Source organism: Canis lupus, chromosome 20, assembly GCF_003254725.2.
Source record: "Canis lupus dingo isolate Sandy chromosome 20, ASM325472v2, whole genome shotgun sequence".
Classification (NCBI taxonomy): domain Eukaryota; kingdom Metazoa; phylum Chordata; class Mammalia; order Carnivora; family Canidae; genus Canis; species Canis lupus.
The window spans coordinates 29,095,750-29,110,100 of NC_064262.1; the positions used below are offsets into that span (position 1 = coordinate 29,095,750).

The 14,351-nt window shown below is 44.8% G+C and overlaps 1 protein-coding gene across 5 annotated transcripts in view; it reads right to left on the bottom strand.

Moving 5' to 3' along the window:
• The window catches only part of PTPRG (protein tyrosine phosphatase receptor type G), a 705,078-nt gene that overhangs the window by 102,124 nt on the left and 588,603 nt on the right, over nt 1-14,351 (bottom strand). For all 5 annotated transcript variants that reach the window (XM_025456409.3, XM_049097815.1, XM_025456410.3 and 2 more), the window contains 2 exons: nt 8,380-8,564; nt 5,103-5,211 (listed from right to left, as the gene is read on the bottom strand). In XM_025456409.3, coding sequence (XP_025312194.1) covers nt 5,103-5,211; nt 8,380-8,564 — 294 coding nt within the window. The remainder of the gene's footprint in view (nt 1-5,102; nt 5,212-8,379; nt 8,565-14,351) is intronic.

Here is a 14,351-nt window from a genome sequence, read left to right on the forward strand (position 1 = left end):
GTAGTAAAATGCACGTAACGTAAAACTTACCACCCTAACCACTTTTTGCGTAGTGTTAAATATATTTTCATTGTTGTGCAACCAATCTCCAGCAATTTTTCATATTTCAAAACTGAAACTCTGTACCCACTAAACAATAATCCCCATGTTCCCCTTTTTCCTAGCCCCTGGCAACTACCATTCTACTTGCTATTTCTACGTTTGACTACTCTAGATACTTCATGTAAAGAAGAATCATACATATTTGTCTTTTGGTGACTGGCTTATTTCATTTCACATGTCTGAGGTTCATCTATGCTGGACCCGTGTCAGGATTTCCTTCCTTTCCTAGGCTGAATAATATCCCATTGTATGCATATACCACATTTTGTTTATCTAGTCATTGTTGGTAGACATTTGAGTTGCTTCAGTATTGTGAATAATAGGAAACAGTATAATTAAAAAGAAAAACCCACCAAACACACAAAAAACAGTACTGTTATATAAACTCAAAGTTTACTTCCTATATATATATACATGGTGCTGAAAAATTAGCAAAAAAATATTTTAAAATGCTAAAATCAAAATAAATGTGTACTTGTTAAGATTTCACCTAAACCAGATGTGGCAAATGACTGACAGAATTTTTTGTTTGGCCTGCAAGCTTTTTTAAAAACTGAATTTGCTGCAATAGCTTTCAATCTAAAAAAAACAAAAACAAAAACAAAACAAAAAACAAAAACAAAAACAAAAAAACCCACAATTTCTTGCTTATCCTGAAAAATCCTCACACTCGGGAAAACTGAACTCTCCTTCCTGATGGGCCTGAGCATCCCTCATGTACCTTCGGTATGGACGGAGGATCTCTACCTTCGCATGGATAACTCTCCCCTGCTCTGTACAGGCTCTCTGTGTGGCCCCAGGGGCACCCGTATCTTCAACCCCTGACCTAATGATACACTTCATTTTGCACAATTGGAAAGTCAGACGTGTAAAGAGATGGACATGGAGAGGAGACTCCTCTAGAAGTCAGTACAACCAGGTCAAACACAGCAGCCTGGGAAGCAAACAGCGCTTGCCAGGGACTAACTATAACCCCCTACCATCTTATGGTTGTTCCAGGATCGATACCGAGCTGCTTCCGAGAGGTGTACCCCCCTCCCTTTGTTAAGACAGGTCTCCCGGGAGATCTGCTTTACCTGCCCTTTACAAAGGGCTCTGATTAAGGCCAGCAACTAAACAGAACTCAGCACGTAGGCTTTTCATTGATGTTTGGCAATTTCCACCGGGTCGGTTCAAGCCGTGGTGACTAGGAAGGAAGTTTCTCCAGGGCCGTTCAGATCAGGAGCCCTTAACCTGGTGCCCATGGGCCCGATGGGGTTCAGGGACAAGAGAAAAAAAGGCACCTGTCTTCCCACCACCCTCTCATTGACATGTGGACTTCCTCCACCATGAAAGCAGGCAACAAATCTCAGCCACACTAGCGGGACCTGTGACGCTGTCTCTGATCTAAGTCAGATATTTCCGTGCTGTCTTATAATTGTCATCGCTATCTTGGAGCATCATTTATGTTCACCCCTACTCAGAAATCACAGTAGCCAACAGGCCCACTGCTTGTCATTCAATGCTTTAATAAAAAAAAAAAAAAAAAAAAAAAAAAAAAAAAAAGCATATATGACTACATTCCAAATTTGTTTGTTTAAAGTATTTTGACAACTGCATTTGGACATAATTGGTTCCCTTTTCTATGTATTATGCTTATTTATTTTAAGCCATGCTGAGAGGATCCGTTGGCTTCAGGCTGCCTGATGGGTCTGTGGCTCAGAGAGAAAGCTCAAGAACCATGATTTTCCATAACTACTGAGAACTGCAGACAGGCTTTGAACATGTAGCCATCAATCTTTTCATCCATTTTGTTGAGTTACTGGGGGTAGAGGGTAATATTTACTCTTTAGGGGTGGTCTGTTGCTGTGTATAAATGACTAGGCTTTGGAAAAAGAAATTCAGACCCTGCTTAGTAGACAAGTGATTTCTTTGCAAGTTACTTGACTACCTAGATAATCATTCCTCCTCCATCTGTAAAATACTACGTACATTAAAAGCTGCCATGGGGTCAGATGACATTAACTTACGGGAAAATGCTCTGTAACTGTGAGCCATTCTACGGATTTCACTTGCTATTATTACTGTTATTATATTTACCACATTGAGGCAAATATGCAACATTTATTATGTTATACAGAACATAAACAGTGTTATATTTACTATAATGTAAAGAGTCCACATGGCTTCCCCAGGCTCCCAAACCAGATGTGAATTTCATCACTGGGAAACCCAATTATTCTGAACAAGGCTTCTCTGAAATTTTCTAAGCTTTGTTCCTTTCCCTTTAAAGATTTAAGTCCTAAAGGTTGATCAGTTTTGTACATTGGGCTCTACTGTGCCAAAATCACACTTGGCTCCCAGTAAGAGGTGTACACTGCCTGCTGGATGCTGTAGGGAAGATGCTAAAAGCCACCACGGGGAGAGCTCATGGAAGATCCACGCCCCTATGTGAACACACAGGGACAGACACCAGTATATAAAACAAGTAAACTCGTGTCCACCTCTGAACAAAGTGAGTCCGTAGACAAAGGAGACACTGGCCATTTCCAAAAAGTCTCTGTGATCAGACATTTTAAATATTCTATGTTTGGAATTTATAGCTGACAAGGCCTTTTTGAATTACATTACATTACAAACATTTAATTTTTCAAAGTCCACGCAGAAGCCAGCAAGCTCAGCGGCCTATTAATCAGGAAAGTCAGTTCTGCAGATTCTAGGTTCTTGGTTGGAGCACATGGGAGGCCTAATCATGATTTATGTGTCCAAAGTTCCAAGGGCCCCGGCCTCAGCCAGCTCCCACTGTGGCCTCCTTCTCTCTCTCTCTCTCTCTCTCTCTCTCTCTCTCTCTCTCTCTCCTGGGGCCTATGCAGACCCGGCTTTGGCCCATGGACCCTCCTCAACATAGAGCCGCCAAGACACTCAGGGCACAGGTGGACGTGGCGAGTGTGATTTATGTGTGAAAAAAATACAGCCGTGCTCATTTTCAATTAGTTTAAATGGAAGGGTGACATAATGTGAACATTAGCAAAGAATATTTAAAGGCCAAATTATAAAGCTAGAAAGGGTCCATTCAGGGAATCTAAGGCTGGAGAACTTCTTACCCTGGGTTCATCATTTATTATTTTTTATATCAAACCTAATATCAGGGGGATATTTATAGTTGGTACCAGGCATTCTGGTACCAATTACTTAACATGCTTTACCGCGTATCATTTCACGAGGTCCCTATGAGGTCGATACTGTCAATACTACCACTTTGCAGACTGTGACACTGTTGCTTGGAGAAGCTAATAAACATTCTCAGAGTCCCAAAAACAGTGAGTGGCAGTAGGACTCAAACTTGCGGCCTTCATTGCTGGGCCTCGGTTCTTGACTGGCACTTCTTTTTTTTTTTTTTTCAAGATTTTATTTATTTATTCATGAGAGACAGAGAGAGAGAGAGAGAGAGAGAGGCAGAGACACAGGCAGAGGGAGAAGCAGGCTCCATGCAGGGAGCCTGACGTGGGACTCGATCTGGGGTCTCCAGGATCAGGCCCTGGGCTGAAGGCAGAGTAAACCGCTGAGCCACCCAGGCTGCCCCTCGACTGGCACTTCTGTCTTCACTGTGCGGGCCAGTTACCTGGGCCATCTGGTTAAGACTCAGATTCCTGGCCCTACCTGCAGAGGTTCAGAGATAATAGTTCTGGGAGGGGCCCAGGTATGTGGGCTTTATGGGGCCCCTGAAATGGTATGCAAAATTCTGGCACGTTCTATAGAAAAGGTCCAAAGCCCTCATCATATCCATGACTCAAAAAGATTAAGGACCACTGGCTTGGTGTGTAGGTTTCTCTGAAATTGGAACTGAAGGACCTTATCAGAGGGGACCTCAGGCTGGCAAAGCAAGGCCCAATGCCCTGGTCCCTCCCTCCATGCTGGTCTTGGTGCATGTCATCAAACCATGGCCCATAGCCTGGCTGCCTATTTTTGTGAATAATATTTCAGTGGAATCAGGGCTGTGATTAGGTTGGGGCAAGTAAGACAGCATGGATCCTATCTTCATTTAGAATTTGGGTATTTTGTCTACCAACTTTTTGCACTGATTTTGCTTCTAAAAATTTTTTCATTAAAATATAACATATCGGGATCTCTGGGTTGTTTAGCGGTTTGGAGCCTGCCATCGGCCCAGGGCGTGATGTTCTCTCTCTGTCTGTCTCTCATGAATAAATAAATAAAATCTTTAAAAATATATATAACATATCTTGATTACTGAGTTTTTTGGTGCTCTTTTAAAATTTGCACCAGGGTAAATGCCTCTCTGGCCTCACCCTAGTCCTGGCCATGGAACTTTCTACTAGACTCTCTAGCAGTAGGTATATGCATCTATTTCTCAAGAAGCTCAAGGATCCTGCAAGCAGGCGCTTATTTGTGTGCTTCTTGCAAGCCAGAAGAGTGTGCTGTACATTTGGGCTCTAGTTCTTAAGAGACTAGCTAAGTGAGTCAGGCTGGAAATCCAAAGACAATATTCCACAACATAAGTAGGACATGATTTTTGTTATGAGAGTGTTAGACAAATACTTGGTTCCCCATTGTTGGAAAAATATCAATAGTCAAAAAAATAATCAACACTTTGCTCTTCTTCTGGCCTATGAAACCCCCAACCTAAAAGATAGGCCTAAATTCCTGAGGCATTTCAGGTGTAATTTAAAACCCCACACTTGGGATCCCTGGGTGGCGCAGCAGTTTAGCGCCTCCCTTTGGCCCAGGGCGTGATCCTGGAGACCCGGGATCGAGTCCCACGTCGGGCTCCCGGTACATGGAGCCTGCTTCTTCCTCTGCCTGTGTCTCTGCCTCTCTCTCTCTCTCTCTCTCTCTCTGTGACTATCATAATTAAAAAAAATAAAATAAAACCCCACACTGATTCCTAGGCCAGGTTTATTTTCTTTTGTCCAATCACCTTCACAGGAAAAAAAAAGATAAAGCCTAGGAAAGGAAGAGCACAGGGGCACAGGGGGGCCAGAGAAGAAAGGAACCGGCCTTACCTTGAAAGAGCATCGTCTGGCTGAAGTCACTGCGCATGTCGTTCTGACACACGGCCTGGACACGGAACAGGTAAAGGCTATCAGGTGACACGTGGCTAATGGTGGCTTTCTGTAGGTGGAGAATGAAAAGGCAGTGAGTGGGTTTTGAAGGCCAGTGCATGCTTTACCTTCTAAACTCAAACCTAAGATAATGTGAAGTATTCCTTTCAGGTTCCAGGGTCCCACGGCAAAGCCTGACAGATATGATGCTTCCCTAATGACCAAAGGCTCGCTTTGAAAGGAAAGAAAGTTCAGAAATAGCTGGCTGCGAATCTGTTTTCAACACAGACACGTGCAGGATTAACAGTCGCAGCAAAATCCATCTTGACTGTGGCTTGGAACGTGTCTCTAGCCTTCTCACAAGGCTTGGTCTTCTTCCGTAACTACTATACCTTTCCTATAAACTATAATCATCAAGTATATTGAATTTTCAGAACCATGCAGAGTTTTTAATACCAATAACAAAGTCTTGGTGTGTGGGTTTCTTTGCACTTCGAAGGCCTCGCTATACCTCGACTGATGGAGAATAGGGAGCATGATGCCAGAAGAGATCACCTGACTAGTGACCAGATGCCATGAGGTTTTCCTTTGTTACCCCTCACTAGCTGGGTGATTCCAAGTCAGTTGCTCAATGCCTTTCAGCCTCAGCTTCAACTGTTAAATGGAAAGAGTAGTGGCGACCTCACAGGGTTCTGTAAATGCTCTGTAACACAGGCCATGCAAAGCTTGTTCACAGGTATTCCACTCCGGACAACAGAAAGAATGTCCCTGGTCTAACATAGAGGTCACTACAGGCCAAATCCAGTCCACGGTTTCTATAAATAAAGTTTTATTAGCACACAGATACACCCCATTCATTTACATGTTTGTTGTCCGTGGCAGTTTTTACCCCACAATGGCAGAGTTGAGTAGCTGCCGTAAAGACTTATGGCCTCCAAAGCCCCCAGATTTTGCTATCTGGCTCTTTCTAGAAAATGTTTGTCAATCCCTAGTCAGGCATCGCCAGCCAAATCCAGATCCGCACTCCTCAAAACTTTATTCCAAGAGCCTCTGAAAAATGAGAAAATGGAAAATACCTAGAAAGCAGGCAGTCCTTACTTCCTGAAACAACACACAACAAAAGCAACTGATTTTCAAAGACCTCCTAATGATGAAACGTCTATTCTGGGCCAAGTATGGAAAACAGCTCTGGGAACTTAACCACTGAGTGGGTTTTCCCACCCCCCCCCACCCCCGACATGGTCATTGAAATACTTTGAACAGGTGTGCAAATGTGCAAATGTGTGCAAATGTGACTGGCTACACCTGCTGCCGTTGCCTCACGATGGCTTCCTGGGGACGGCACTGGGTTGGAGTCAAGTTACTCCAACACTCGAAGGTGCCTTTCTTTCTTTTGGAAAAGGCAGGCAGTGACACCTGCCCCACAGGTGTGCAGGGAGGCCATGAAAGAAGGAAGCCAACTGGAAAATGCTTCACGAATTTAGTTAAGTGTTACTTTTTTTTTAAAGTGTTACTTTTAGATTGCGCCATGGTCACCGTAAGTTAGAGAGCACTTCGATGTCACTAAGTCAGCACTCCTGACTTCTTGAGGAATTAAGGAAATTCATTATGTGTGTCTCCAAAGAAAATAGCCACCCTTAGAAAATTCTGATAAAAAGGAACTTGCTGTCAAAGCGTGTTTTTCTCTCCATCTTTCCCTTTCTCTGAAACCAATTTATGCCTCCTGCTCTAAACCTCTGACCCCTGCTCTGTCTTCGTTAGGAACAAAATCTTTGCTCCGTCTATGCAGGGGTTTATTAGAATTCACTCCCAGCTGCTATCTATTTATCTTTGTGTGTTTAATTATTTTCCACTTAGAACAAGAAACCGCAGAAGCACCTAGACAGTTTCTGCTGATTAACGCAAGTCATCTTTACTCCAGAAAGAGAAAAATCCCTTATGGACTTCCAGTAGTGACGAGAGAAAGGTTAAAACACATCATAACCTTGGGTGCCTTTCAATAGATTTCTCTCTGATTTCATGAAGCTCATCATTCCCTAATGTGACCCAGATAACAATGTCTAGTGGGGAAATTGAAAATATAAATGGAAATGAAGTAAAAGAATCTTCATCTAAAAGAATATGAAAAGTATTATTCTATAACTGATTGAATGGGCCCTGGGGACTCTGTATTGGGAACGAAAAAAAGTGATAACCGTCATTAAGAACCCCACTTGGTGCTACTGCATTTTTCATGTGCACATACAATTATGGTTTCATTATGCCAGAGCCTTTTTTTTGATTAACAATAAGTGCAAGGCTTTCAAGCCCAAATGTGTCCCTTTGAGTTTCTATGCAAAGACTTCAGGCCTCATGGTTTTGGGGAGTGTGTGCTTTCCCAGCAGAGAAGACAGCATTTGCAAACATCTGTTCTGAAGGGCCCTGTTGGGTCCTGGCCACTAAACATTTACATAAATGTTCACATGAGAAGTTACGCTGGGTGTGGTCAGTTCAAAGTGGGGTCAGATATTATAGTGTCGGGAGTCTGAGAACACAGGTTCAAAAACCACATGGTCGCAGGCGTCCAGCATCAAATGGTCATGTGTAAGGCTGATCGAATGTGAGAGAGGGAGTGGTGGGGACAGTGGACAGCTGCCTGGTGAAGGTGACCATAGTACCAGCAGGGGAAGGAGGAGGAGGAGGAGGAGGAGGGCAATTACCGTAATAATAGCCTGCATTTATCGAGCACTTACTATGTGCCAGGACCAGCTGTGTACTGGCACACCTCATTTAATATTTACAATCATCATAGCCGCTAAAAGGGGCTGACTGGGAGCTTTCTGTTGCGGTTAGTTGTTTTTATTTTTATTTATTTTTTTATTTTATTTTATTTATTTCATTTCATTTCATTTCATTTTATTTTATTTTTTTGTTAGTTGTTTTTATAATGAAGGAACAAGCAGCCCATTGCGAAAAGCCTGATTACAAAGAAATTACCTTGCTTCTCCTGGAGGTGTTCTTCGGAAGCAAGTGTGAGGGTGGATGGGAGCCCAGGTAGACTCTGGCCACGACTCCCACGCGGGCAGCCCCTGCACTGAGGAGCACAGCCCCGGGGGTAGTAGCCACACCCCACACCCCATGGGCAGCGAGCAGCTGGGAGACACACATGAGGTGCACTGCGCGGCGCCCAGCAAAGAGACCTGCAGGGACCCCTCTACTAACTGCAAGGGGGGCTCTGAACACAACAGGGAGGCTTTACCAAGTCCTTGTCGCTGTCCTTTGTGAACGTCTTCTCCTTCTCATCCTCGTTCTTGGTCCAGCTGTAGGAGATCATGTAGTTCATGATGGGTGGGTGGTAGATGGTCTCCGGCCGGCTCCAGGACACCTGCAGCGCCGTCTGGTTCAGGGGCTGTACTTTCATGTGGATGGGTGGGGAGCTGCAAACTGGAGACAACACGCGGCCACGCTCAGGGGCTCTGCGGACAGCACACCAGGCCCCCCCGCTGCTCCTGGGGCCTCCAACATCCCAGCCCCGAAAACCTAGTACGTCTGTACACTTGCCACCGAGGTTCACCTGCTGCGAATCTTTTGTACCTCTGTGTTCTCCCCCACCCCTCTCTCTCACACACACAAATGCACACACGTGCACACACACACACACATATATGCATGCACACATGCACACACACGGTTGTTTTCCTGCTAAATCACTGAAAGCAAGTCTTACAAACATGGTGACTCTTCACTCCTTCCTACTCAGGCCTGTGGCTCCTCAGAATAAGGTCGTTCTCTTATACAACCGCACTGGACTACATATTTGCATCCCCCTCTCCGAATTCATCTGCTGAAACCTAATCTCTAAGGTCACAGTATTTGGAGGTGGGGCCTTGGGGAGGTCCTCCTCATGGTGAAGGGGATTAGTGTTTTTATAAAAAAAAACCCTGGAGAATCCCCTCACCCCTTTACCATGCGAGCAGACAGCTGTCTCTGAACCAGGACTCCAGCTCCCACCCAACAGAGGATCTGCTCATGCCTTATCTTGGACTCGCCGGCCTCCAGGACCATGAGAAAAAAAAAGATTTCTGTTGTTTATAAACTACCCAGGCTATGGTAGTTTGTGGTAGCAGGCTGAGCTAAGACAATAACCACAACAGCATTAGCATCCCTATGAAAATTAACATTAATTCAATAATATGATCTGAGGAGCAGCTGGGTGGCGCGGTGGGTTAAGTGTCCAACTGTCTGTTTCGGCTCAGGGCATGATCTTGGAGTCGTGAGAGCAAGCCCCACGTTAGGCTCCCTGCTCAGCGGAGAGTCTGCTTGAGATTTCTCTCTCTCTCCATCTGCCTCTCCAGCTCCTACTCTCTCTCTCAAATAAATTAATAAATCTTTTAAAAAATAATATTATCTGATATATAATCCATATTCAAACTTTCCTAATGGTGTGCAATGATTATTTCTAGCCATTCCCCCCTCCAGTCTCATGCTGTATTTAGTTGTCACAACACCTTAGCCTCTTTAAATCTATTACAGTCCCCTGGCTTTTTTCCATGGTGACTTTTTTGAAGAAGCCAGGCCACTTGACTTGTGGGGTATTCCACACACTACAATTGTAGATGAAATTTTACTGTGGGGCAGTCCCAGTGGCCCAGCGGTTTAGTGCCGCCTTCAGCCCAGGGTGTGATCCTGGAGACCTAGGATCGAGTCCCACATCAGCCTTTCTGCATGGAGTCTGCTCCTCCCTCTGCCTGTCTCTGCCTCTCTTTCTCTCTGTGAGTCTGTCATGAATAAATAAATAAAATCTTAAAAAAAAAAAAAGAAATTTTACTGTGAATAGTTCAGAGTATGAACAAATACAATTTAAAATGAGACTTCAAATAATTTCAAAGCAAAGACACAAAAACAGGGATGATTTTCCTCTGGACCAGCAGTATCTCATGTAATGACCCTGATGTAGGGCATAAGGAAAAGCCAGGCAAATTCTCCTTTTCACTCCTTGTGGCTGGCAGATTTGAAGGGACATGGTGGTTCTACATCTATCTACAGACAAGCTCATTCGAGGTTTGACACTGTCAAGCTGGCCTTTAAAAGTGTGACATTTTAGGCCTTCAAATGCATTCTCTCCCAGTGGCCATCATTCCTGCCTCCATGGGGCTTAGAGTCTACAGCAGGGTTTCTGAGCCTCAGCATTACTGACCATGGGTCAGACAATTCTTTGCTCTTGGGTGGCTGTCATGTGCACTGCAAGGTGTTCAGCAGCATCCCTGGTCTCTACCAGTAGCACTCCCTGCCCAAGTTACAACTAAAAGGGTCCTCACATGTCCCCTGGAAGGCCAGTTGCGCCCAGCTGAAACCAGTGGTCTACAGGGGGAGATGGGGGTTCAGTCAGGAATGATGCATGAAGCTGGTATTACATACCCAGACAGCACAGATGGATGTGAAGAGAGATAAGAGGTATTTTCCAAGCATGTTATGGGAGGATCTGACTCAGGCTTTGGTAACAACTCCCTTGAGGAAGGCACATCTGCCTGAGAGCTGACAGGAGGTGGGAGTCAAGGGAGGAAGGGAGGGCAGCTTGAGGAACTAGAGCAGGGACAGGGCCTGAGGGGCCAGAAGGAAGCCAGAAGGCCTCGATACAGGCACAGAGAACAAGGCAAGAGCAAGCAGTGATGGGTGCAGCTGGAGTGAGAGGCCTCACACCCCAGATGCAAAGTCTGGTCTTGATCCTACAGGTACTGAGAAGCTGCTAGAAAGATCTGAACCAGAATATAAAAAATAGTGACAGGGAATAAAGGGGAAAGAGAGAAAATGAGTGGGAAATATCAGAAAGGGAGACAGAACATGAGAGACTCCTAATTCTGGGAAACGAACTAGGGGTAGGGGAAGGGGACATGGGCAGGGGGTGGGGGTAACTGGGTGATGGGCACTGAGGGGGACACTTGATGGGATGAGCACTGGGTGTTATTCTATATGTTGGCAAATTGAACACCAAGAAAAAATAAATTTACAAAAAAAAATATCTGAACCAGAGAATGATGCAAAAAGGTTTGCACTTTTCAAGATCCCTTGAGCTTCTACTTCGAGGCAGAAGGACCTGGAGAAGGAGCAAGGAGGGAGAGAGGGAGGCACTGAAGAGGTGCTGCAGAGGGCCAGCCTTGCACACCAGGGAGAGGGTACGAGAACAGCAGGTTCTAGAGGAAACAGACGTAGAACTGAGGGGTGGGGGGATGTGCTGGACTACGAAGGGTGTGAGGGCGAAGTGAGGGCGGTGAGGACCACACTCAGGTTTTGGGCCCAGGAGGTGAGCAACAGTGGAGAACCTGAGTCAGGGGACTGTGGCTGGGCTTCGGCCTCTCCCAGAAGATCAATTATGTGGCAAGCAGCCCGCTGCGCACCAGACGCCCGTATTTTCTCACCAAGGGCCCAAGCCCAAGGCTGCTCAATGTAGCAGGAAGGCTTTCCTGCCAGGGAAGCACGGGCCCCGCTCTAAGGACCCAACTGCTGGGGAAGAGGAGATTGGTTTTGACAGGGAGGCATCCTTTTGCTCTTCAACTGCCAAATCACGCTTCAGCCGCAGAGCTTCACTTTGTATGACTGAGACAGGAAGGAAGGCATAAATTAATGAGGCATTCCCACTGCCCCACAGAACCCCGGGAGGCATCGAGCTGCCCTGCCCACCGAGCAAATGCCACCAGGGCAGAGACATCAAATGAGGAATCTGGAGGGAGGCTTCCAGTGAGCTGCTGGGGTGCAGGGACAGGATGAAGACACTAGGTGCCGCTAACATACCACTTTTAAATACCCCAACTTCAGTGGCTGGTGGTTTCTCCAAACCAAGCATGGGGTGGGGGTGTGGACAAGACAGGGAAAGATCTACACCCCATCTTTCCAGGTGCCAATAATGAACGAAGGAGATTCATACACTGGGAAGTTTCCATCCTTCACAATGATGACCCTTGTCAGAAATCCTGATTTCTACCTCTTTTCTCACCTCCTACCATACTCTTATTTAATCTCTCTTATTCTGAAGACATCACTCCTCTGCTCCAATTAGTGGTGAGCTGTAGGGGGATGCATATATCTCCAACAGTTACATCATAACCACATAAATAATTCTATCACCCACATGCGGATGCAACCATTCTTCTTATTTATTCTTTGAAATTAAAATAGCTGGATTTTTCTTTTGATTAAGATGATTCATGTTAATGTTTTTAAAAGGAAACCCAAGTAATACAAAAAAGAAGAAAGCTAAAAAAAAAAAAATCACCCAAGATCCCAGAATCTAGACTTGTTAACTTTCTGGAGATCTCATGTTCAGGTATCTCTTGATTCACAGGTAAAAGCACACACAGTTTGATGTACATGGGATATGCTTTTACATTATACTTGTTGCACTGTTGTGTTTTACCCAGCTAGTCATGAAAATATTTCCTTGTCAATGAAGAAAGCTTGCTATCATTGTTTTGAATGCACACAAAGAAGTACAGAACCCCACTGTCTCATGTACTGGAATATATATACAATTTAAAATCAAAGCCTTTTATCTGAAACTAGCACTTAACTTTTTAAATGCTGAGATTATCATTTTGGAGACTCTGGGGATCCTGTGACAACTAGGGAGAATTCTTGTCCAATGGGGCCTTTGTAAAAAAAATTGTTTATTAGAGTAGAATTGACATACGATGCTACATCGTTTCTATATAAGTACTAGAAAATACTGAGTGAAGCTCAGGAAAGAGCCAGGTCTGGCCTCTAAGAAGCCCATCTACTCGGGTGGAAATTCAGTTAACTGAGAGGTCTCCTGAGGTCCACACTTGCCCCAGACTACATACCGAGGCACAGAGCCAGGGGGGTTGCAGGCTGAGGAGCCCCGACACCTCTCCATCTCTCTCCACCACCTCCCTGGGAGGGAGGGTTTTTCTGGGCCAGTATTTTTGGAGGCAGTATTTGCAGAGTACTAGAAAGGCCCAGAATAGCACTGGCCAACTTTTTTGGTAAAGGGCCAGAGAGCAAATATTCTCAGCTTTTTGAACCCTACAGTCTCCACTGCAAATAGTGAACTCAAGCCTTTCAAGTGCAAAACCAGCTCAGGCAATATGTACAGCAATAAGCGAGAGTGTACTCCAATAAAACTTTATTCATGAACACAACATTCCTATTTCTTCTTCTTTTTTTTTTTTTTTTAGAAGATTTTATTTATTTATCCATGAGAGACGAGAGAGAGGCAGAGACACAGGCAGAGGGAGAAGCAGGTTCCCTGCAGGCAGATGCTCAACCACTTAGCCACCCAGGCATCCCACCTTCCTATTTCATAGGATTCTCCTTTTTATTTTTATTGCACAGCTACCATATAGATATCAAGTCATCTATATTAGTCGTTTTCTACTCGATTTATTTAAACCTAAAAATACAGTTCACACATGGATTTTCAATGTGTTAGGAAATCTGATTTTTTTTTTAACTGTCTAAAATTTAAAAAAAATTCTTTCTAGCTCATGGTGGTAATAAAGGTTGTGGTCATGTTGGCTCATGGGTCAGTGGTCTGCTGATCTCTTATCCGGAAGATAAAAGGAGGCCAAACTTTCATTTGAAGGATGTTTACCACCCACATTTGCATTCTTAGCACTGAATTTTGCCCCGCAACACAGCCTGACAGAGCTGAGACTCTTCCTAGCACTTCATACTATGTGGAATCATATTACTGACATCACTGATTATCTGCAATAAATAATCCACTTCCCCATTAGAATGGAAACTCCATGAGGCCGGTACCTTTTTTGTCTTGTCTGCCACATGATCCCTGGTGCTTATAGCAGAGCCTGGCACGAAGCAGGCCCTCAATAAATAGTGGCTGAATGAATGCCATGTTGAGTGGACAGAGTAAATGCCTGATTCTCTTGGTGGAAAGGTCCTGTGTGTCATCACCCATCCCCATGCCTCACAGTCCTCCACCCTTCTCTCTGGCCAGCAACACCCCCCTACCCTCCTTTAAGCCTCCTTAAAGGTTTGGGTTCAGCCTCACACTTCTCCTCCACGGTCTCTGCGCTCCCACCTCAACCTGCCCATCACACATGTCCCCATCAGCATCCCATCTCTCTGTTCTGGTGACCTCTAGGGCAAGGACCACACCCTTCATCACTAGAGCCCCCCAGTAGGGCCTCAGATTTCATTCACACAACCAGGGAAGGTATTTTGCTCTTCAGTCAGGACCACTAATAAAGTTCATCT